The sequence below is a fragment of the Gekko japonicus genome, unplaced genomic scaffold (genome assembly GCF_001447785.1).
Source record: "Gekko japonicus isolate JY-2015 unplaced genomic scaffold, Gekko_japonicus_V1.1 scaffold42, whole genome shotgun sequence".
Taxonomy (NCBI): Eukaryota; Metazoa; Chordata; class Lepidosauria; order Squamata; family Gekkonidae; genus Gekko; species Gekko japonicus.
Genome location: NW_015165831.1, coordinates 968,575 through 993,095, shown reverse-complemented (window position 1 = coordinate 993,095; position 24,521 = coordinate 968,575). Strand labels below are relative to the sequence as shown.

At 50.7% G+C, this 24,521-nt stretch overlaps 1 protein-coding gene across 1 annotated transcript in view; it reads left to right on the top strand.

Annotated features, from left to right (window-relative positions):
* The window catches only part of CDC42BPG (CDC42 binding protein kinase gamma), a 70,220-nt gene that overhangs the window by 44,614 nt on the left and 1,085 nt on the right, over window positions 1–24,521 (top strand). Inside the window, exons 11-36 of the mRNA XM_015410791.1 lie at window positions 849–970; window positions 1,086–1,136; window positions 2,012–2,254; window positions 3,719–3,829; window positions 3,912–4,096; window positions 4,596–4,677; window positions 5,227–5,339; window positions 6,356–6,470; window positions 6,601–6,749; window positions 7,570–7,658; window positions 10,372–10,424; window positions 10,877–10,981; window positions 11,319–11,372; window positions 11,901–12,006; window positions 12,402–12,535; window positions 12,999–13,138; window positions 16,997–17,078; window positions 17,338–17,554; window positions 17,754–17,816; window positions 19,247–19,834; window positions 20,864–20,961; window positions 22,523–22,607; window positions 23,126–23,246; window positions 23,731–23,848; window positions 24,060–24,177; window positions 24,328–24,413. Coding sequence (XP_015266277.1) covers window positions 849–970; window positions 1,086–1,136; window positions 2,012–2,254; window positions 3,719–3,829; window positions 3,912–4,096; window positions 4,596–4,677; window positions 5,227–5,339; window positions 6,356–6,470; window positions 6,601–6,749; window positions 7,570–7,658; window positions 10,372–10,424; window positions 10,877–10,981; window positions 11,319–11,372; window positions 11,901–12,006; window positions 12,402–12,535; window positions 12,999–13,138; window positions 16,997–17,078; window positions 17,338–17,554; window positions 17,754–17,816; window positions 19,247–19,834; window positions 20,864–20,961; window positions 22,523–22,607; window positions 23,126–23,246; window positions 23,731–23,848; window positions 24,060–24,177; window positions 24,328–24,413 — 3,428 coding nt within the window. The remainder of the gene's footprint in view (window positions 1–848; window positions 971–1,085; window positions 1,137–2,011; window positions 2,255–3,718; window positions 3,830–3,911; window positions 4,097–4,595; window positions 4,678–5,226; window positions 5,340–6,355; window positions 6,471–6,600; window positions 6,750–7,569; window positions 7,659–10,371; window positions 10,425–10,876; window positions 10,982–11,318; window positions 11,373–11,900; window positions 12,007–12,401; window positions 12,536–12,998; window positions 13,139–16,996; window positions 17,079–17,337; window positions 17,555–17,753; window positions 17,817–19,246; window positions 19,835–20,863; window positions 20,962–22,522; window positions 22,608–23,125; window positions 23,247–23,730; window positions 23,849–24,059; window positions 24,178–24,327; window positions 24,414–24,521) is intronic.

The following is a 24,521-nucleotide window of genomic DNA, read 5'->3' as shown; positions in this document are numbered from 1 at the left end:
GGCGGTGGCGATGGAAGGGTTCTCTCCTGACAGCACCTATGAGCAGAGATAAACCCCTCTCTCTCTCTCTCTCTCTCTCTCTCTCTCTCTCTGTTTTTCCACCTTCTGACTCCCTGCACAGATTCTCTGGCAAAATCACCTTCCAAGGCACCAGCTAAGGACTCTGAGGTCAGGAGTCTCCGGAATGAGGTGGAGAGTCTGCGGAAACAGTTGGCAGGTGCTGGCAGGCTGGGTGTGCCCTGGGTACAGGCAGAGCCTCCTTTCTGGGCAGTTAACAAATGGACACAAGAGAGAAGTGTTGTCAGGGGCCACTTCTCCAATGGGCAAAGTGGAATTTGTCTCTTTTATTCATCTATTCAAAGCATAGTAGTCCCATTCTAGAGTGGGGAGGTGGGGGCTTGGTTTGAGCCAGATTTCTGTCCTAAGGCTGTTTGGAACATCCAGGAAAGAACAATGGGCATGCGAGCGCTTTCACTGCTGGATGGCACCCTCTCTGGGTTTAAGACGTAGGGATTCTGTGTCAGGGAATGTGGACCCTTCATTTCGGAAATTAATTTTTGCATGGGCTGTTGGCTGCTGATAAGAAGTGAGCAAAATTATCCTTTTTATTAGGCCAGCTGGGGTTCGCATAGGCTTTTGAGTGTCACGGGAGTTGTTTCCCGATGGAACAGAGTTCTGTCAAACAGGAGAGCGTGTATCTAACCTGGGTTGGTCCCATAGCAGTAGCTATTTTACCCTTTCTTATTTGCTGCGGAGCAAGCAGTGGGAGGGACCGGGGTCCATAGCTGAAAGGAGGTTTCTAGATAGTATCTTGGGCGGGTGGACACAGTTTCTTTCCTTCCTTGCAGAGAATCGGTTGGAGACTGCAGAGGTCCAGAGGCAGCACCTGGACAGGGTGGCATCAGGGCAGGTGAAGACTTTGGAGGAGCGACTGAAGATACTGGAGCGGGAGAAGAATGAGGCCCTTCAGGTACGGGGAGCCACTGGGGATCATTGTAGGAACTGTACTGTCATAATATCATGGTCCCCTCCATCAGAGAGGGTCTCAAACTCTGCTCTAAACATCTGTGTCCTCGTCTGTTTAGCAAGTCGAAACAGAAGGGGGGAAACCCAACCTTAAGAAGCAACAAAATTGGGTACCCAAAGGTTGGGTGAGAGAATTTTTTTAAAAAAATATGTATATATAAATTAACAAAATACATGTAGTTATTACAGAGTGCTCTAAAACTGTACTTCAAGAACATTGGCATAATCTGCCAATTGATGAATAATCTCTATAACCTGATACATTTTGATATTTCTAGATTAAAAGGCTAGAAACAGGATAGAAAAGGCTGATAAAATAGGACCAGTAATTCAATATATCTAGGTTGATAACCTTGAACCACATTAAAACAGGACCAAATGCGTTTCGTTCTCCAAGGCCTTCCTAAGTGGTCATATTTTTGTATATACATGCACACTATGACATATAAACAAACATGTGTTAGGGCCGAGGCAGGTTGATTTGAAGGCATTCCAGATATCCCGTATGGCAAAAGAACTGGATTGTGTGAGGGTTTTCTTAAACATTTAAGCACACGCATCCAAGGAATGCAAGTTTAATACTTCTTTCTGACCATGGCTATCAGAACTCTCGGAGTGTGCACCTATGTATCAACCTTTAACTGACAATTAAACCCAAATATGACCACTCTAGAGAATCAAAGGCCATGTTTTAGCTGCTGGAGAAGAATGAGGACGTTTGAGGATGGGGAGTTAGGAAACACGGTAGGAGGGAGTTCTAGAGTCTGTGTGATAAACAAAGGGGACAACTGGTTTTAAATACATTCCTCTCAGCAATGAAGACCACATTATTATTTTTTACCAAACTAAATGTCAGGATTGGGCCAAATTCAGAGTTGCTGGCAAATTCTGCCCCAGTTTAGCCAGATCACAGATGTCTGGGTGCAGCACCCTGTCTGGTGGAGCCAGTCTGATCCGCTCGTACGCTGCCTTTCTTTGGGGGCAGGAACTGGCTGAGGCCCAAGAGCAGATGCAAGCTCAGGCTTGGGAGCTGCGGGAAGAACAATGCCGGCAGAAGGAGACGGGCCAGGAGTTACACCGAGCAGAGGCCAAGTGTGGGGAACTGCAGGCCCAGCTGCTGCGACACTCCAAGCAGTTGCGGGAACGGCAGGAGGAGACGGAATCTGCGGCGCGGCGAGTGGAAGGGCTGCGCAAAGAACTGGCCCGCACGGAGAGTGGCCGCAAGGAGGTAGCTGCCTGGCCCCCCAACTGGGGGATAGACCTGGTGGAGTGGAATGCTGTTTGAGCGTCACCGGGGGGCCCTTATAAAGAGCCAGAGGCATAACATGGCCTGGGGAGTTGCGAGGATTTGGACAACAATTACAGGCAGTGGTCAGTTTTTGTTAATATCTTGTGTTCTGGGTCTGATCCTTTATGTGGGGCTGCCGACTCCAGGTTGGGAAATCCGTAGAGATTTGGGGGTAGAACCTGGGGAGGGGAGGGGTTTGGGGAGGGGAGGGACCTCAATGAGGTATAGTGCCGTAGAGTCCACCCTCCAAAGTAGCCATTTTCTCCAGGGGAACTGATCTCTGTCGTCTGGAGAAAAGTTGTGATTCCAGGAGATCTCTAGGCCCCACCTGGTAGTTGGCAACCCTATTTATCGGCCATGAACCTAAGAAGAGCCCTGCTGGATCAGACCAGTGGTTCAGCATCCTGTCTCAGTGGCCAACCAGTTCCTCTGGACAGCCAGCAACATGGCAGAGAGGCTGAGGCCTCTTGGCTCTGGGATTCAGAGGATCAGTGCCTCTGAATGTGGAGGTTCCCCTCAGTCACCAGGGCTAGTAGCCATTGATAGCCAGTTTGGTGTAGTGGTGAGGAGCACGTACTCTAATCTGGGAAAACCGGGTTTGATTCCCCACTCCTCCGCATGCAGCTGCTGGTATGACTTTGGGTCAGTCACAGTTCGATCAGAGCTGTTCTCTCAGGAGCAGTTCTTGAAAGAGCTCTCTCAGCCCCACAGGGTGTCTGTTGTGGGGAGGGGAAGGGAAAGGAGATTGTAAACCTCTCTGAGGCTCCATCGGATAGTGAAGGGCGGAGTATAAATCCAATCTCTTCTTCCTCCTCCATGAATCTATCTCGTCCCCTTTTAAAGCTTGTTGTACCTGAGGCCATCACGACATCCTCTGGCAGCGAATTCCACATTTGAATCACTCTCTGTGTAAAGTAGCATTTCCTTTTGTCCATCCTGAACCTACAGCCCATCAGTTTCATTGGATGCCCACGAGTTCCAGTATTTTGGGAGAGGGAGAAAAATTTGTCAACTCTCTCCACACCATGATTAATTTTATAAACCTCCATCATGTCCCCCCTTAGTTGTCTCTTTTGTAAACTGAAAAGCCCCAGACTCTTCATCCTTTCCTCACAGGGAAGCTGCTCCAACCCTTTCATCATCCTGGTTGCCCCTCCTCTGCACTCTATCCAGCTCTGCAGTGTCCTTTTTGAGACACAGTGACCAGAACTGTACACAGAACTGTACGTGGCTCAAGTTAAGCCCTGCTCAAAGCCACAAAGGGGCCTCAGGACAGGAAGTGGGGCCTTAGCCTATCCTCCAGAGGCTTAGCGATTCCAGAAGCTTCTCCAAGGAAGGCTTGGACCTTGGGTTGCAGTGGGGTTAGCAGAGGCTGAGGCGTCTTCTCCCTCTCGACCCCTGCAGCTGGAGGCTCGGATCGAGGGTCTAATGAATGAAGTATCCAGGCAGCGGAGAGGGAAGGAGAAGGCGGAGCAGCAGCTGAGGAAGCTGAAGCAGGACTTGGAGGAGTCCAGGGTAAGTGGGGGAAAGGAGTAGTGGAATTCATCCACTGTGGGTGGTCCCACCCTGCTGGTGACATGTTTGCCGCCCTCTGCAGGTGAAACAAGGCACGGCCCCTTTGCAGGCTCCTGGATCCAGGCGAGCCACAGTTGGTTCATGTAACCCCAAAGAAGAGGTGCGTGCCCTGCGGGCGGCACTGCAGGCAAAGGAGAAGCAGCAGGTGGCGCTCCAGGGTGAGCTGGCTGTGCTCCGGGAACAGCTGGAGAAAGCCAAGTCGGAGCGGTGAGTGGCCAGAGAGACCCCACCCTTACCCTAAGCCTACAAGGTGTTCTGCTTGAATGCAGGTGTGAAAATTGAGGGGAGGCTTGGGTTTATAGCTTGTGCACGGACTCTAATCTGGGAGAACCGGGTTTGATTCCCCACTCCTCCACATGCAGCTGCTGGCGTGACCCTGTGTCAGTCACAAGTTCTCTCAGAGCTGTTCTCTCAGGAGCAGTTCTGGAAAGAGCTCTCTCAGCCCCACCTACCTTACAGGGTGTCTGTTGTGGGGAGGGGAAGGGAAAGGAGTTTGTAAGCCGTTCGGAGACTCTGAGTGAAGGGCGGGGTATAAATCCAATCTCCTCCTTGTACCCCTTGGGTGTGCATATGTGCATGTCTGATCAGTTGGAACAGGGCAGGGAACTGCGAAGTTAGGTTTCCCAGCTCTGTCCTCAGCTCTGGCTGAAGAGTTTGGGAGGGAGACTCTTCCTCTTCATGCCTTTAAAGAGCTTTTCCTTTCCAGATGGAAAAACCTGGACCCAAAAGACCAGAACAAAGAGTTTGCAGCCGGCAGCAGCCGAAGCACCTTACAAGTTTGGGACCAGGTTGGTGGGAGCGCTTCGGCTGTCACCCTCAGTGTTATCACTCCACTGCGGACTGAGGACTTTGGGCGCAGCAGATCCTCAAGGCTCCAAAAGAGCCAGAAAATATTCAGCCTCCCCAAAATGGTGAAGCATGGAATGCAACTTCACTTAATATTTTTTAAAAAATCTTTAGACTGGATTCCCAAGAGCCTGAATGCAGATGTGAAAATTGAGGGGAGGCTTGGATTTATAGGTCTCTGTCCTCGCAGTTGACCTGGCCTTGAACCATAGAATCCTAGAATAGAATCATAGAGTTGGAAGGGTCATCTAGTCCAACCCCCTGCACAATGCAGGACATTCACAAATACCTCCCCCCCACACACACACACACACCAGTGACCCCTGTTCCATGCCCAGAAGAAGACAAAAAACTTCCAGGATCCCCGGCCAAACCGGCCTGGAGAAAAATTGCTTCCTGAACCCAAAGTGGTGACCAGCAACCGTGATAGGAAGGAAGGAGGGAGGGAAGCTTGTTATCAGGTATATGACAGGTTTCCCTTGCTGTGTCAGGTGGACTCATCTGGTGCTGTCGACCACAGCCTGGATCAGGACCCGTGCACCCTGGAGTCTCGCAAGGAAGCCTTTGCCAACTGGGAGATGCAAATCACTGACATCTTGCGGTGGTGAGTGACTGGCTGCCTCCGCTGACCTGGGGCTGGGTTTGGAGTGAGGGCTTATCCACAGGATACACGTGATGCAGTCAAAGGCAAGGGTGCATCTGAGCATGAGCCGAGCACTTTCCCTCCTCTACTGAGCAACCACAGACTGAGCAGAGCCAACCTGAGCCTCAGCACCTTCCCACAGGCCATGCAACAGGTTTTCTGACATAGTTGGCAAGGGACAGTGTTGCAAAAGGGGGTGTGTGTGTTGAACTGAAGCCATTGTGTATCCCCCCCTCCCAAGTGGAAGGGAGGAAGAGAGATTTAGCCCACACAAAGTGGCAGGAAAGGGAGACTGTGGTCAACACACACTGGTATTTGGAGGACAACTTGGGGAAAGAAGCAAAACCTAAGGAAATAAAGAAGCTCAGTGGCAGAGCGTCTGCTTGGCATGCAGAGGGTCCCAGGTTCAACCCCTGGGATCTCCCGCTAAAAGGACCCAGCAGTAGGTGATGTGAAAGACCTCTGCCTGAGCCCCTGGAGAGCCCCTGCCAGTCTGAGTAGACAATACTCACTTCGACGGACCACGTGTCTGATTCAGTATAAAGCAGCTTCAGGTGTGCTCCAATGTTCCCTCTAAGCTGTGGAGTCTTGTGAGCAAAAATTCCACTTTGTGAGCTACTGGCATTGATGTTGTGAGCGAGCGATTTGGCTCCTGCATAAATTAATTTGCTCTGGAGCCCTCCTTCCTGAGCTAAGACAAAAATGTGTGAGCTGGAGGCTAAAAAACTGTGAGCTAGCTCACGCTAACTCAGCTTAGAGGGAACACTGGTGTGCTCATGTGATTCTCCGCCATCAGAGAGGGAGCAGGCCTAGTGGGGCTTCTGGATTCTGTTCTGGACTGTGGCGAAGGAGGAGGGTGCAGAAGGGTGCTTGGAAGCCCTGGCTGGACAGGAGGATTCGGGGGGGGGGCCCCATTGCTGGGGAGACATTGGTTGGGGTTTCTCCTCAGCCTTGCTGGCTTCTTTCCGTTGCCTCAGGGTGAATGATGAAAAGGAATCGAGGGGCTACCTCCAGGCCATGGCCACGCGCATGATGGAGGAAGTGGAGAGCATGAAGCAGGCTGGTGCGCAGAGCCCTGGGCCAAAGACGCCGGTAGGACAGCGCTCGTCTGAGATCAGCTCCCCCCACCTCCCCGCCCCGTGCTCTCTGTGGGGTGGTTCCACAGTGGCCCAGTCTGCTGCGTTCCCCTCTGGAGGCATCCTGCCTTTCTCTCCCTCTGCAGGACAGCCTTTGGAAAGCTCGGCGCCTGCAGAAAGTGGAGGCCTCGGCCAAGCTGGAGCTGCAGTCAGCGTTGGAGGCCGAGATCCGGGCCAAGCAAGGTGTCCAGGAGGAGCTCGACAAACTGAAGGTGGCCCATGTGGCAGCCGAACGGTGAGTGGGAGGAGGGACATCACATGGCTGTTGGTGGGGACACATGGCTCACTGGCAGAGCACCCGCTTTGCGAGCAGAAGGTCCCAGGGTCCAGTCCCCAGCGTCTCCAGTTAGAGCCTGGGTTCTTAACCTGGAGGTCATTAGTCCCAGGGAGAGAGATGGTGGCTCAGTGGCAGAGCATCTGCTTTGCGTGCAGAAGGTCCCAGGTTCAGTCTTCGGCATCGGCAGCTATAAAAGGATCAGGAAATAGGTAATGCGAAAGACATCTGGCTGAGACCAGTCTGAGCAGACAAGGCAGACCGTGATGTGCCCATGGGTCTGACTCAGCAGAAGAGCGAAACACAGCAGAAGAGTTGGCCAATCTGGCCATGTGGGTGATTGAATGGATCTAGTCAGGGTTCATACTAAAATATGGCACAAGGCCAAGGAATGAGCAGGGATTTCCATAACTCCATAAGAACATCTCACGAAGAGCCTTCTTGGATCTGACACATTGCTGACCTAGTCCAGGATCCTGTTTCCCACAATGACTGGGAATATAGTACTGGAAGGCCCTCAAGCAGGGCACATAGGCCAAAATCTCCCCCTTGCTGTTGTGCCGTGGCAATTGGTATTCACAGATAGACTGCCTCTGAATGTGGAGGTTTTGTTTAGTGCTTATGACTAACAGCCATCTGCCAGACAATCTCAGGATCTCCTGGCTATTCTACATACAGACACAATGCCAAACAATAATACTAATTACTATTGTTATTGTTTGGTTTGATGCTGTAAAGTAACATTTCTCCTTCCCCTTTGCTCCCAACTTGTGTCCCAAAGCCAGTTGCAGGAAGCAGAAAAGCAGAACCGGGGGCTGCGTCTGGAGCTGGAGAAGCTGAAGGGGGAGATGAAAGCCCAGTCGCTGGAAGGTGAGGGTGCACATGCGTGTGTAGAAGTGCAAGGCACCGGAGGGCATTCGAACATCAGTGGGGAAATGTGTGGGCTTCATTATTTATTGATTTGCTGCCATTTTTCCCCTCCCACCCTTCCTCTGTGGAGCTCAGGGCCACATACACGGCTCTTTCCTTCTCTGTTTTATCCTCACAACAACCCCAAGAAAGAGGGAAAATTCGTCTGAGAGAGAATAACTACATCACCCTGTCCCTCTTTAGTATGGTTCTCAGAAGTGAGCCCTGGGCACCATAACAGACACTGGCCTACCACTCCACTGAGGAAAACCTTTTCCCCCCTCAGGAGCCTTCCTCCGACTTAACTGCCTCTTTCTTCACCTTGAGACACCTTTGGGTAGTGAAGGGCGGGGTATAAATCCAATCTCTTCTCTTCTTCACCTTGAGTGGCTGGAGGAAAGTTCCTTTGGGCTACAGGCTCTTCTTCCAGCCTAGGCCTGGATGCACGCCAGTGTTTCAGATGCTGTGGCTCAGAGCCTGTGAAGAAGTATTGATGCTGGAAAGAGACCATAGCCAGATGATGACCAGTGTTCCCTCTAAGATGAGTTGGTGTGAGGTAGCTCACAGTTTTTTAGCCTCCGGCTCACACATTTTTGTCTCAGCTCAGGAAGGATGGCTCCAGAGCAAACTAATTTGTGCAGCAGCCAAATCGCTCACTCACAACTTTAATGCCAGTGGCTCACAAAGTAGCATTTTTGCTCACAACACTCCACAGCTTAGAGGGAGCCTTGATCATGACAGATGTGGGTGTAGGGGGACAGGGATGGAAGTTGGAGGCTATAGCTTCCAAGCGAGATGGAGCCCTGGCTCCTAAGTACACAGTATGGGTCACAGTTCCCTGCCCTGAGGAACTTACCTCCTAAATTGAGATATGGAAGAGACTTACTTGTGTGTGTGTGCATGTCTGTGTGTGTGTGGAAAGGGCAAATGTTAGTAGAGGCACATCTTCATGCCCTTGGGTTGCCAACCTCCAGTTGGAGCCTGGAGATCTCGTGGAATTACAATTGTTCTCCAGACTACAACAATCAGTTCCCTGGATGGCAGCTTTGGAGACTAGACTCTATGGCATTATACCCCACTGAGGTTACTCCCCTCCCCCACCTACCCTCCCCAAGCTCCACCCCCCAAATCTCCAGGAATTTCCGGACCTGGAGTTGGCAACCCTATGGCCTCTATGCAGTTACGTGTAACTGATGATTCTTTACGTAGTCACACATGAGCCAATGCAGAAGGCAATTCTGGAAAGTTCTAGATCTGTCGCCTGAGAACTGGTGTGCAATTTCCTTCCTCGTGTGAGGATGCAATCCTCTGTGCATGCCTCAAGGGGAAGGACAGTTGCCTTTCCTCCTCACTTGTCTTCTGACTTTTTCTTTTCTCTCTGTTTCAGCCTTTAGGAATTTCTCTTCTAATCCTTGTTTAGTCATCCCTACTTTTTTTTATATATGTGCAGTTATCTGACCTCCCTCTTGCCCTGTTTCCCATCATTTATCATGAATTTCTGTGGCATATTCTGAGTCTGAATTTTCCCCAGACCAAATTTCCTTTACAATCATCCCTTCTCAGGCTCTCTTTACAGAGGTTTAATCTTGACTACTAAAACTGCTCCCACATTCACAACATCTGTGGATTCTATTCCTGTTACTTCATGATCCTTAAAAAAAAAGGGGGGGGATGGGAGCATTTGTTTGGTAATGGACCTCAGAGGGGCAAACAGATTAATTATTTACAAAAAATCTCTGAATGTTTATGCTATAAAATATCATGCCACTTCTTGACAAAGGAGTACGGTTTGTGTCTGTATACCTGCATCTGCGTCCACATCAGTCAGAACCCAGCAGAGGAAATAGCTTGTGTTTTGCCAGAAGAAAAACCACCCGTGGCAGTGTGCATACTTCATACGCCAGATGTCCCCTGTTCAATCCCTGATATTTCTAATTAGAAAATCTCAGGTATTGGGAAAGACCTTTCTCTGCTTCTGGGGAGACTTTTATAGACATTCAAATGATATTGTGAAGTTTTGGATGCAATTCCCTGTTTTGGGTTCAGAAAAATGTCTGCCCTGGAGAGCCCTCATGGAGGAAGAATGTTCTCTGAGGAGACAAACATGGCAAGAATCTCCTCAGAGCAAGGATCACCTGTCTTACACTATAAAATACACAAAATGGCCCAATAGGAATAATGATCAGAATAATTATTTTCATTTGTTTTCATTTTCCCTGTTTTGGGTTCAGAAAAATGTCTGCCCTGGAGAGCCCTCATGGGGGAAGAATGTTCTCTGAGGAGACAAACGTGGCAGGAATCTCCTCAGAGCAAGGATCACCTGTCTTACACTATAAAATACACAAAATGGCCCAATAGGAATAATGATCAGAATAATTATTTTCATTTGTTTTATTTACTAAAACGTTTATACCCTGCCTTTCAGCTTGGCTCGAAGCAGCTTGGGTCCACATAAGATTTCCATTAACAGAAAGGGTTTCCATCCATGGGGTTGGACATCCCCCCCCTCCCTCAGCCCAAAATACTCCTTGAAATGGTGTCTCCTGGTGGAAAGGTGACCCCAGAACAGCTTGGTGGGAGAGTTTGTGAAAGTTGTCCTCCCCCTTCTGTCTGTGGGATCAAAAAACTAAGAACTGAAGCTACACCAGTATCTCCTTTTTCACTCCTCTTGCAGGTATCAAGCACCAAGGCCCGCTCATCCCCTTCCTCTCTTTCCGAAGCGCCAATGTGAGTTTTCCTGTACTGTGAAACAGAGCTGGTGGAGAGGTTTGGTTCTCCGAACTGAAACCTGGACAGAACTAAATTCACTGACCTTTGTATCTTTAATTTTCAGGGGTATTTGGTTTTTGTAAAGAAAAAAAGCCCCCCTGCCCCAAATCGTAGGGTGCTTTCTAACACACAAAGACATTGGTGTGTTAAGTATTATTTTGCATTCAGTTCGGGTTGTGTGTCTTCAAAAATCCTTAAAATCCAAATGGAAACAATACTTGGGAAAGGTGCCAGAAACAAATGGGGATCAGTGTACATTTGAATGGCTGCATGGAGATCTGAATTAACAGAACAGAATCAGAGGGCAAAAGTTCAGTGTGAGAGAGACAGAGAGAGACAGGGTGTGTGTGTGATTAGCAAAATCTGGGTTGTATCTGATTACAGCCGTTTGTTATTATCTTGTTTGTCAGAAGGATGCCATTGCTTTTGGTGGCTCCCCGGAGACCCAGGAGACCCAGAAGCCCACGGAAGACGAGCAGCTGCACTCTGAGGGAAGGAGAAGCCTGCGGTCCAGTGTGAGTCCTGGGCGGGACCATCCCAAATGGGCAAGCCCTGAAAGATGGTCTTCCTCTAGAGTCCATATTCCCTTTCTCTGTGGCTGTGAGGCGCAGCCTTCTGTTGAAGTGCTTTCCATGGGGTGGGGGGTGTAACAGCACCACAGTTGTAGAAGCAGCAGCAGCCAGCAGGGATGGCTCTCTGTCTGAAATCAGAACCTTAGGGGTCCCAGGCTGGACTTCTTAACCAGAGATGCCAGAAACTGGGTCGGGGGGCCTCTTGCATGCAAAGCAACTGTGTTGCTGTGCTCCTGACCATGACTTCTCTGCAACTTTCCTTTTCCGCCTTTCACCACAGGTGCCTCCAGCCCAGAGGGTGGTGGCCACCACAGACAACAGCAACTCCCTGAAGGTAACGGAACCTTGGCATAAATATCTCCTACCGGCTGGAATTCTGTGTGATTTGAGCTGTAGGTCCTCAGAAGGTGGCTCCCCCTGCATTGGCTTACCTTGGGCCATAGCTTCTCTCCTTCCCCAGACCTTTTCAAACCATGTTCCCAGAGGCTGGTGGAGTCTGACAAGATCCACACTCATAGGCAATAAATCCCTGACTGGCAGGGCCAGGAGGCAGTATCAAGGAAAGACTTTGGCATCTGTGGCTCCTTGTTGGCCCTCTAGGGCAACTGGTTGGCCACCGTGTGAGACAGGATGCTGGGCCACATGGACCACTAGTCTGATCCCGCAGGGCTGGTCTTACGCTCTTATGCCCCTGAAACAGTTCACTGAGGGAGAAGTGTTCTGTGTAGATAAAAACATATCTTCGCAGGTCCAGAGCTGAGGCCTCATGAATCTCAAGAGTAAATCTTTGGGTTAAGAAGTTCTTGCTGGCCTCATTCCCCCCCTCCTAAACAGCTATCTTTTTCTTGCCCTGTTTCCCCAGCCTAAATCGCACAGCTTCAAAACACACAACTTCTCCACACCCACCAAATGTATGCGCTGCACATCACTGCTGGTTGGGCTGGTCCGGCAAGGCTTGGCTTGTGAGGGTGAGTGAGGCCTGGTTGTGGGAGAGGAGGCAAGAGCAGGTCCTGGCACAGCGGGAGGGTTTTACCGAAGCGGAACTCCATGGCCGTGTTGCCCCAAGAAACAAGGTGGGGGTTCATTTCGTAGGAGGATGGGTGTTTCTGGCGCTCACAGCCTATTAAATGTTCAGAACAAAGAAAGGGTAAAAAATTTTACCTCAGAATCTATAAACTGCTGGAACTCCACAGTGAAGGACCAGAAGGGCCATAACCTCCCTTCCTACACCAAACAGCCTCCCCTGGACCTGGGTTTGAACTTTCCTGTCTGCCCTCTGCAGTGACTCAGGGGTCCCTGTTGACAAAGCACATTGGGTGTGTGGCGACTGGCCCCCGAGCGCACATTTCCTCCTCCTTTTCAGCCTGCAACTTCGTCTGCCATGGTTCCTGTGCCGGGGGTGTCTCCATCTGCCCCGCACCGCCTGAACAGCTCCAGAAAACCATGGGGGTCAACCCAACGACTGGAACAGGGACAGCCTTTGAGGGGTTCCTGTCGGTAAGATCTGGGCTTCCCCACCCCAGCCTAAGGCACGGCAGGGCAGAGAGGATTCCAAGCCCTGCTGGTCATGTCTGAGTCTCTCTGCTTTGGCAGATTCCCAGAATTCTCTGGGAACGCAGTGGGACCCGTGTGTTAGAGCAAGAGTGCTATGAGTGTGTGTTCAGGCACTGAAGTTCTCATTCTCCATCTTGGAGAGGTGACTGGGTTCTGATGCCACAGACAATAGCATCTGGGACAGAGTAGGAACCCTGTTAAACATGAAAGGGGAAGAATTGGAGATGGGAAGGAGATGGGAAGCCACGATTCTCTTCTGGCACCGTCTTTTTCCTCTGCTTCTCTCACCATGCCAGCTAGGCAACGGAGGTTCGCTTTTCTGTCACGTCCTTTCCATTGAGCCCTACCTATTTTCTGCCCCCTGCTGGTGGAGGTATGCAACAGGTGACACCACCTCTCCCAACAGGTGCCAAAGCCTGCTGGGGTGAAGAAGGGTTGGCAGAGGGCTTTTGCCGTCATCAGCGATTTCAAGATTTTCCTGTTTGAGGTGCCAGAGGGAAAGACTTGGCAGTGCGACGTGGGCGTCATGCACGTCACAGATATGAGGTGAGCAAATGCCGTGCGCAGGAGGCGGTGCAAGAAATAGCACTCTGACTCTGTCTACGAATGTTCAGGGAGTCCTACTTGCGATGAAGGAGCCTTCCAGGCTCTCATTGGCCCCTGCACTGTGGAAGGCCATGTAGTCCAGCCTGATGCCTTTAGCGGGTACGGTAGCTTCCTGATTGAATAATCCTTTGCTCACAGTTTGTGTTAAGCTGCATTAAGAAGCTGAGTACACCCAGAAAATAATATACAAATTGTAGTTTGATGTCACAGTGCCGATGTCTGTTTTTCTCTCAGTGCAAAAACACTGAGCAAGACAGTTTACTAGCAGCCCAAGTGCAGAAACAAGGACAGACCTGGGCAGAAGAGGGTGGGCGGTGCTTACTGTTATTTGGGAAGTAAATTTTCACGTGTGTTTGGTAGAGTTGTAAGTATTTGATAGGAACCTGCAGGTTATAAATAACCTCTCCCCACAACATCTTCCTAATTATCAGGTAGGGGTGAAAGTCATTCCCCTCCCGTGTTGTCTCCGTTGCCTATTTTTCGCTTTCTCCTCCACAATTGTAACCTTCAGTCCCACTTCTTTGCTTCCGCGCCACCAACCCTACATGTCTCTCTGCCCGTCTCTCTCTCTCTCACTGCACCCTAGCTCACGTGCTACTTTCTGGCAAAGCTTCCGGTCATAACTGCAATATGTGAGAAATGAACAAGCTAAATTGGTGGAAACCATTATTAAGGAAAGAATTAGTAGGCACATAGATGAACAAAACCTATTGAGGCAGACTCAGCACGGTTTCTGTAAGGGAAGATCTTGTCTCACTAACCTGTTAGTGTTCTTTGAGGGGGTGAACAAACATGTGGACAAGGGGGATCCAATAGATATTGTTTACCTTGACTTCCAGAAAGCTTTTGATAAAGTTCCTCATCAAAGGCTCCTAAGTAAGCTCAAAAATCATGGGATAGAAGGACAAGTCCTTTTATGGATCAAAAACTGGCTAATTCATAGAAAACAGAGAGTGAGTGTAGGTGGGCCACCAACCCTACATGTCTCTCTGCCCGTCTCTCTCTCTCTCTCACTGCACCCTAGCTCACGTGCTACTTTCTGGCAAAGCTTCCGGTCATAACTGCAATATGTGAGAAATGAACAAGCTAAATTGGTGGAAACCATTATTAAGGAAAGAATTAGTAGGCACATAGATGAACAAAACCTATTGAGGCAGACTCAGCACGGTTTCTGTAAGGGAAGATCTTGTCTCACTAACCTGTTAATGTTCTTTGAGGGGGTGAACAAACATGTGGACAAGGGGGATCCAATAGATATTGTTTACCTTGACTTCCAGAAAGCTTTTGATAAAGTTCCTCATCAAAGGCTCCTAAGTAAGCTCAAAAATCATGGGATAGAAGGACAAGTCCTTTTATGGATCAAAAACTGGCTAGTTCATAGAAAACAGAGAGTGAGTGTAGGTGGGCAATTTTCTCAGTGGAGGGTGGTAAGCAGTGGGGTACCGCAGGGATCAGTACTTGGTCCACTGCTTTTTAACTTGTTCATTAATGATTTGGAGATGGGAGTAAGCAGTGAAGTGGCTAAATTTGCGGATGATACAAAGTTGTTCAGGGTGGTGAAAACCAGTGAGGATTGTGAGGCACTCCAAGGGGATCTGTCAAGGATGGGCGAGTGGGCGTCAACATGGCAAATGGGGTTCAATGTGGCCAAGTGCAAGGTGATGCACATTGGAGCCAAAAATCCTAAATATAAATACACATTGATGGGGTCTGAACTGGCAGAGACTGAGCAAGAGAGAGATCTTGGAGTTGTAGTGGATAACTCACTGAAAATGTCGAGACAGTGTGTGACTGCAATAAAGAAGGCCAATGCTATGCTGGGGATTATTAGGAAGGGTATTGAAAACAGATCAGCCAATATAATAATGCCCCTATATAAATCAATGGTGAGACCTCATTTGGAATACTGTGTGCAGTTCTGGTCACCACACCTTAAAAAGGATATTATAGCTTTGGAAAAAGTGCAGAAAAGGGCAACTCGAATGATAAAAGGGTTGGAACACTTTCCCTATGAGGAAAGGTTAAAGCGCTTAGGGCTCTTTAGCTTGGAGAAAAGACGACTGAGGGGTGACATGATCGAGGTTTATAAGATTATGCATGGGAAAGAGCAGGTAAAGAAAGAGGTACTTTTCTCCCTTTCTCACAATACAAGAACTCGTGGGCACTCCATGAAACTGCAGAGCGGTCGGGTTAGAATGGATAAAAGGAAGTACTTCTTCACCCAAAGAGTGATTAACACTTGGAATTCACTGCCACAGGAAGTGGTGGGTGCTACAAGCATGGATGGCTTCAAAAGGGAATTAGATAAGCATATGGAGCAGAGGTCCATCAGTGGCTATTAGCCACAAGGTATAGCTAGGGGCTCTGGGGCAAGTGATGCTCTGTCTTCTTGGTGCTTGGGGGGGGTCAGCAGTGGGAGGGCTTCTAATGTCCTGGCCCCACTGCTGGACCTCCTGATGGCACTGGTATTTCTGGCCACTGTGTGACACAGAGTGTTGGACTGGATGGGCCTTTGGCCTGATCCAACATTGGCGTCTCTTATGTTCTTATGTTCTTATAGAAATTAGAGGGCATAAACTGGGAGTGTGGAATCACCCAGGATGGTTCAGTCAGTGGCATGCAAGGATGCAAAGCAGAGCCAATGGATAGATGGATCCTAATAACTGTGATGACTCACTGGTCCATGATCCCAGTTTCGTGGATGTAACATTTAATAAGTATAGTACGTAATCCTGGGTGCCAGACAGATGTTGTAATTAGTTGGGGAGTGCAGGACAGTCAGTACCTTCTGGTGGACGTAATAAAATTAACTTCCACCAATAGGAGGTTAAAAAGTGGGGGGGAGGGGGGAGATGGGAAACAATCCTTTGGTGAGTTTACACCAAGTTACCCAGATTTCCACTTTGTACCCTGACCAGCCCGTACTAACCGGATGAAGGCTGTTGCTTTGTCTGCCAGACAGCTGTGCCTCCGAGTGGGTCCCAACCCTACCCCCTTGGTGTGTTTTTCCCTACCTGCCCAACAAGAGTGATGTGGTGTTGGGACACGGGGCAGGCAGAGGTCATTTCGGGGGGGGGGGATCGCGGGGGATCGCCCGGGGGAGGCAGGGGTCATTTCGGGGGGGGGGGATCGCGGGGGATCGCAGTTCCCCTGGGCGGGGCACATGACGAAGCCCCCACCCCCTGCTTCCGGCCGCCCCGCTTCCGGCCCTCATTCAACCAGGAGGAGGCAGGAGAAGAGGGAGGGCAAGTTGCTTCCTCCCTGCCTCTCCCCACCCCTGCCTGCCTGGGGCCAGGGAGGGCCTTCGCGGGGCTTCCTTGCACTCCCTCATGGGGCTCGGCAATGGAGCTGCAAGGCCGGCAGCAGCAGCCGGGACCGTTGGGGGCGGGGTGTGTGGCCTTATGACACACTTCCGGTGATGTCAGGGGTTGTGGCATATGCTAATGAGTTATGCTAATGAGTTCCCCTAGCTCTTTTTCTATGAAACGACCCCTGGGGGCAGGTATTTCATGACGCATGGAGAGGAAAAGAAGACTATCAGACATGGGGATGTGACTTCTGGTGGCATATTTGTGTAGTTCCAGGCTTTCCCCCCTCTTCAGCAGAATAGTAGGACTCGCAAGAGGGAAGAACCCAGTTCCACACCCCGGCTCATTGCCAGGGTTCCGCCATCCACAAGGTGCTTTGGGGGAGACATCCCCAGCACTCCTGACTCAGCAAAAGGGGTAGGCCTGCATCGTACTCTAGTAGCCAGGGAGAGGAACGTCTCTAAAGGATCTTTTTCCCCCCTGGCTAAAGGGATGAGAATTTCTCGGTGGCTCCAGTTCTGGCCTCTGACGTCATCCACGCCAACAGCAAAGATGTGCCCTGCATATTCCGGGTGAGAGAGGAGACACGGGAGAGGTGTGGGGACGCATGCTGATGGGGTGGTGTGGCAGATATGTGGACTCCAGGGCGGAATGGCAGCGGTAACCCGTACGGCTAGGTGGTGTCGTGCCTGTCAATCAGTCGGGAGGCCTGCTTGTTCTGGTTCAGCTGAAGCAGGGCCGTCCAGTGGCAGCCATTGGGCAACTTGGAGTTCTCTCCAGGATTCAGTCCTGCTGGGGCCAGCCCTTTGACTTACCTCTGTGCCACCCCAGGTGACGGCCTCCCAGCTGAGCTACCCCACCACCACCAGCTCTGTGCTTTTCCTGGCCGACAGCGAAGCTGAGATGAGGAAGTGGGTGCAGGTGCTGACCGAACTGCACCACATCCTGAAAGAGAACCGGCACCATGACCGAACGGTCTACATCCTCAAGGAGGCCTACGATAACAGTCTGCCCTTCATCCCCCATACGCTCTCAGCAGCCATCATAGGTAGGTAACGGGGGGAAAGGGCCCACCTTAGAGTTAAGGCCCTCAGGACTCCAGTTTCTCCTGTCAGTGGCTTGTATTGAGGGCTGGGATATCTTGTGCTCCGTTTACTAACATACTATCAGCAGGCAAAGGGGGATTCTCATTGCCAGCAGTGGTTTGTAAGTTTGGCTCTCTAATGCTAACTTATATCCTTTTGCAGACCGGGATCGAATCGCCCTGGGTACAGAGGATGGCCTGTTTTTGATTCACCTTCGAACAAATGGTAAGGGATGCCTTTTTCTAAGACAGTTTTGAGATTGTAACAGCTGGAATAGCCCACTTGAGCCCAGGCCCATCAGAGCTTGGGAGCAAAGCCAAGTTTGCTATGGTCAGTACTTGGATGGGAGACCACCAGGGGAGCCCAGGGTCACTACACAGAGGCAGGTAATGGCAAAACCACCTCTGAACACCTCTTGCCTGGAACAACCATGGGGGGTGGTCAGCCTGAGTTGGAAATTACTTGACAGCATGTTCCTCTTCCTCCCCGAGATTGTGGAAAGAAGCCTCAGAAAGGGCGAGCTGTATCTGTGCAGGAAACGAAATCCTAGAGCTGGTATCTTAAAAGTGATGGTGCACATGTAGAGACACCCTAATCCAGCTGCTGGAACATCATAGAATGTTTTTTAAAAACTCCCTTACAGCTCCTTACAGCTGCGGTGGCTCAGACGCTGAACTGCAGGCTGTGGAAGGTCGTTAGTTCAGCAGTTCGAGACCCGAGTTGCCGCAAGACGGAGTGAGCTCCCGTCTCTAGTTCCAGCTCCTGCCAACCTAGCAGTTTGAAAGCAAGAAATTGCAAGTAGATAAATAGGTACCACTTTGGTGGGAAGGTAACAGCGTTCCGTGCGGCTTGGTGTTTAGTCATGCCGGCCACATGACCACGGAAACGTCTTCGGACAGCGCTGGCTCTTCGGCTTTGAAATGGAGATGAGCACCGCAACCCTAGAGTCGGACTCGACTGGCTTTCGAGCAAGGGAACCTTTACCTTTACCTTTACAGCTCCTAGCTTGCTTCATGAGCACATGAAGCTGCCTTATGCCAACTCTGTCGTGGCCTGCATTGCCTGCTCCAACTGGCAGTGGCTCTCCAGGGTCTCAGGTAGCAGCCTTTCACATCACCTGACCCTTTTTTAACGGGAGGTGCTGGGAACTGGACCCGGGACCTTCTGCGTGCAAAGCAGATGTTGTACCGCTAAGACCCAGCCTCTTTCTCCAGCCCTGCTCCTCACTTCCAGCATGGAGATCCCCAGTCTTCTTGGCCACGCTGATCCTTCGAACCCATGGGAACGTCAGGTCTGCCCTTGGTGGCTTTGAATTGCAACTAGCCACAGGATGTTTGAAGGCTCTGTCCTCTTGCAGAGAGTTCTGATCTCCTCTCCCAGTCTCTCGCCAGTTTGGTAGTGGTTAAGAGCAGTGGACTCTAATCTGGAGAACTGAGTTTGATTCCCCACTCCTCCACGTGAAGCCAGCTGGGTGACCTTGGGCCCATCACAGTTCTCTCAGAGCTCTCTCAGCCCCACTTACCTCACAAGTGCCTGTTGTGGGAAGAGGAAGGGAAGGCAATTGTAAGCCGCGCTGAGACTTCTACAGGTAGTGAAAAGAGAGGCATAAAATTTTTCTTCCTCCTCCTCCTCCTCCTCTTCTCCTCATGCTTTAGATGTGCTGCAGATTGGCGACTGCCGGAAAGTGCAACTCCTTCTGGTCTCACCGCAGGCCCAGCTGCTGTCCGTGTTGTGTGGCAAGAACCACAGCGTCCGCATCTTCTCTTGGGCTGAGCTGGAGACCCCGGAAGCTGTGGGGACCAAAGTAGTGGAGGCCAAGAGCTGCCAGGCGGTGGTCACGGGTCTCATTTGCCGCAGCACGACCCCTGTGCTGTGCGTGGCCTGCAAGCGCCAGGTCCTGTGCTTCCAGCTGACAGCCACTCGTCCTCCACACCGGCGCATCAAGGAGATTCAGGCTCAGGGCTACGTGCAGTGCCTGGATGTCCTGGGAGATCGCCTCTGCGTGGGCTACCCATCTGGCTTCTCCCTTTACCCTCTGCTCAACGAGGGGCCGCCTGTGAACCTTCCCCATGCCGAGGACCCCCGGACGTCAGCTGTGGCCCATATGGAAGCTCTCAAGGCCGTGGAGGTCAGCCTGAGCGAGCTGATCCTTTGCTTCAGCGGATTTGGACTCTACGTGGATGGGCATGGGCGAAGGAGCCGCCCCCAGGAGCTGATGTGGCCCGCTCCCCCCCTCAGCTGCTGTGAGTGGCCCTCAAGTTGGGGGAGGCGGGGCTTGGTTCGTGGGGACGCAGGATCCCTGTCACATGGCCTACAGCTGAGGACAAAGCTTATTTTATTTATTTAGTCGGTACCCATTTCCCCCCCCGTGGCTGCAAATAACAGCATTCTCCCTTCCTCCATATTACCCTCACACCAACAACCCTGTCAAGTAGATGAGGCTGAGAGGACATGTCTGGTCCAAAGTCATCCACTGAGCTTCCATGGCAGAGTGGGGATTCAAACGTGACCCTCCCAGATCCCAGTTCCCAACCATCTAAGCACTGCATTACATTGGCTCCCAATCTGGCTTGGTCTGTAAAATGAAGGAACTGGAGTTTACACGAGGGCTAGACATGGTCCAAGGCTGAAATGTGGGGACATCCGTTCAGTGGTTGGACACTTAGCGTAAGGGTCCCCGACGGTGCCATGGCGCCCGCAGAAATCTTTTCTGGAGCCTGCCAGGTATTTTGAGAAGTGGGCAGGGCCAGGTAGGGCATTTGCCCAGGAAGACTTCTGTCTAGTTGAGATTTAATTGGCTCTGCAGACTTTTTTAAATTGTTGCTTTTGATAGCAGCTGCCACCACAGCACAAGGATCTGCACGGTGTTACAGACGTTAAGAGGCAATCATTTTGTGGCTGGCTCCACCTCTTGTGGCAGCCATTTTGTTGCTGTGCCCAACATGGCATGTTAGAACTCCAAAGTTGTCCACAGGCTCAAAACGTTTGGGTATCCCTGATTTAGATCACCTTGGGAGAGACACTGTCCTCTCAGTCCAGACAGTGGGACATAGGAAGAAGATGGTACTAATGCAGCCCTTGGCGTGGTAGCCCTGCTGTGAAAAACAGGTTCAGGATCTGAGCCCTGAAGGCATTTTCGGGGGGGGGGGTCCATGCATCACCCTAACCCCCCAGTCACCTAGGGTTTTGCAGTGTCAGTTATAGTTCCATTCTAATGGAACACAGGAAGCAAGTCTTCATGTCCGTGTTGCTTCTTCTTCCCTCCACTGTAGGTTACAACGCTCCTTATTTGTCAGTGTTTAGTGAGAATGCTGTGGATGTGTTTGACGTCCGGAAAGCGGAGTGGATTCAGACAGTGCCATTGAAAAAAGTGAGTTGGGTGTTGTTGTTGTTTTTGGCCTTGCTCCCATCCTGCCTTTGGCTCTGTCTAACAGCGTCTCCTCTATTTTCAAAGTACTTGTGTCAAGCATGGTTAATAAGAAATAAAAAGAGAACTTGGCATCTTTTCTTGGCACACCTTTGGGTTTGGTCTAGACTGCATGTGGTGTGTAGGCTAGATTACACTCTCGTTATGGATGGGCATGAACTACACAAACTAAAATTCGTCACGAACTTTGGACGGTTCGCAGTTTGTGGAGTGATGTTCATGGAAGGGTGACCTGCACGAACATTCCATGAACTTTCATGCTGTTTGTGGCCGTTCGGTGAGGCTTAGCTCCTTGATGCCTTGGTTGAGAATTTCATTTTATATCCTCCTGATTGTGAACTCCGGTGTTAAGATGACCACGCAAGAGAGGTCGGGGCAGATGTCAGCTGCTGCTGACCTCCCAAGTGCACTACTGACAACCAGGAGTGGGGCTTCTCCCTGGCTGGGCTCTGAGGCAGAAGTGCTGGGCTGCAACTCTCCCCACCCAGCCTTTTCCGCCCACTGTTCCTTCTGGCCACATCTGTTGGCCTGTAGCCTCCACACTTCTTAGCAGAGTTCACATTGCCATTGCAAGAGCTCTGCATTTAGGAGACCAGTGCTGCATTTTATCTGGGGGTCACAGATACAGGCCAGCTTGTATTCCCCTTTATTGCAGGGAGGATGCAACCTGGATGGTGCTCTCAGAAGTCCTCCTATTTTTTGCCAAGTCACAGCCAACTTATGGCAACCCTGTAGGGTTTTCAAAGCAAGAGACGAACAGTGGTGATTTGTCCTTGCCTGCCTCTGCAGAGGAACCATCCAAATACTAACCCTGCTTAGCTTCCGAGATCTGGCAAGTTAAGGCTATCCTAGGCTATCCAGGTCAGGGTATCTGAAGTCTCTTACATCAGGGCAAACTGCTGGTTTTAACATAACAGGTCCATGTGATCTAAAGCAATGTTTTTAGATGATAACGCCCCCTGACACAGCAAGCCCCATGTTACAAGAGGCATTATCTTGAGCCAATGTAACAAAAGAAACCTGTTGTCTGATTATACAGGAAATCCGGCTATCCTAGTTTACCCACCAACAGGGGTGAACATCAAACGGGCGGGCTGTTTGGCCCCTGCATCCAGCCGCCTTTTATCTTGACAGCCAGAGAGCGCCAGTTTGGTGTAGCGGTTAAGTGTGCGGACTCTAATCTGGGAGAACCGGGTTTGGTTCCCCACTCCTCCACTTGCACCTGGCTGGATGACCTTGGGCAAGCTGCAGTTCTGATAAGAGCTGTTCTTGAAAAAAGAGCCGTTTCTGTCAGAGCTCTCTGAGCCCCACCTACCTTACAGGGTGTCTGTTGTGGGGAGGGGAAGGGAAAGGAGCTTGTAAGTCGCTCTGAGACACCTTTGGGTAATGAAGGGCAGGGTATAAATCCAATCTCTTCTTCTTCTTCTCTTCTGCCTCAGGGAAGTTTAATAGTAGCAGCCCATGCTGCTGGCTGCCTTAGAACAATGCCCTTCTCTTTGAACAGGTACGTGCGCTGAACCTCGAGGGATCCCTTTGCATTTTTGGTACCGAGAAAGTGCGCCTGACCTACCTCAGGAACAAGTCATTAGGTAAGGGGGAAGGCGGGGGACTCTTGAGTGCAGTGATACTACATTTTTATCCTATCCCTCCATTCAAAGGAGCTCAAGGTAGCATGTTGTTTTTTCCCCTCCTCTGTCTATGGAAAGTTAGGCTGAGAAAGAATGGCTGTCCTTAAATTCACCCAGTGAGCTGAGTAAGGATTTGAACCCAGGTCTCACTGGTTTTAGTCTGACACTCAAAACCACTGCACCACCACAGCTCCACCAAACTATGCTGCAGAGAGCTGACTCGGTCTGAAAAGGCTTCCTTGAGTTGCCACTTCAGCTTCCACATAATAGACTAGAAGCTTGATCACAGAGCGCTGAACTGAAAAGGTCAGTCGCCACCAAGCAATCCAGCTAGCGTGAGGGAAGGGAAAGGTCAGTTTGACCTGGAGGGAGGAAAAACCCTGAAAGTGGCTGTTAAAAAACACACTGAAAAAGGGAAGGAAATCAAACCAAGTTGACAGTGGCTGGTGCTCCACCAATTTCTTCCCCTTCTTCTCCAGACCAAGATGAGTTTGAAATCCCTGAGACGACAGACAACAGCCGTCGGCACCTCGTGAGAACTCGGCACAAGCGCCGCTTCTCCTTCCGCATCTCCGAGGAGGAGCGGCAGAACCAGAGGAGGTGAGGCTGAGCTTGGGGAATACACAGAGGGTCCCAAGCTAGGAGTGCAGCGGCTCAGGCTCCAGCCAGGTTGGTGGAAGCCAGTCCTTGGCTATAGGGGTCTGAAGGCTCCCAAAAGGCACAGCCCACAGCCTGAAGGCTCCCAGAAGGCCACAAGGAGGCAGGCATCTGGGTCCTTCCTCCTGCAAGGCTGTATTTTGGTTCCTGGCATGGCCATGACCAAGGCTCCCTCTAAGCTGTGGAGTCCTGTGAGCAAAAATTCTACTTGGTGAGCTCCTGGCATTAAAGTTGTGAGCGAGCGATTTGGCTGCTGCATGAATTAGTTTGCTCTGGAGCCATCCTCTCTGAGCTAACACAAAAATCGGTGAGCCGGAGGCTAAAAAACTGTGAGCTGGCTCACACTAACTCAGCTTAGAGGGAACACTGGCCATGACCTGTCTCAGCCCAAGCGCCTGGCTCACTTGCTCTGTCCCATGTTCCTCAGGGAGATGATGCGGGACCCTACCCTCCGCTCCAAGCTCATATCCAGCCCTAGCAACTTCAACCACCTTGTCCACGTGGGTCCAGGCGAGAAACAACATAAGCTGCAGGACTTGCTCGCGGTGAGTGAGGGGACGGAAGAGAGGAAGTAATGCTGCTTGAAGGGGGGGGGGCAGGGAGCAGAAACCTGGGTTCTTTGCTTTTGCTTAATGCAGAATTTTTTGAAGGATTTGATTTCTGCCATCCTTCAGACCATGCTCTTCCACCTTACAGTGCTTATCCCTCCACCTCCAACTTCAAAAACCTGACCCTTTGGTGTCGATCTGATTTCAGGCTCAGGAAGAGAAGAAACAAGAGGCCCAAGCCCGTTTGCGCTGCAGCAGCTTTTCCGAGATCCGTCGGCCATCTTCTTCAGGCAGCGATAGCACCGGGACAGGAGACTCCTCCTCGAGTAAGCAATATGTCAGTGAGAGGAGAAAGGCCAGGCTCCTTGGGCCAAGGTCGGCCATAATAAGCAACACCTGCCTTCTGCAGAGGATGGACGGGGATTCTCCTTCAATGCTTCACAGTAACTGCCTCTCTCTTGCTTTCTGTCCCATAGGAAAGTACAAGTTGGGTAGTTCCTTGTCAGAGGACTCCTTCACATCTCCACTGAGTTTTTCTTCTGGCATTGACATGTTGGTTAAGGTACGGAGATTCCTGAAGCTCTTATGCAACTCCACTCCGATTTGTCTCTTTCCCCCTATTGTGTACCTTGCCTATCTTCAGAGTGCTTTCTTGGGGAGAGGGTACATC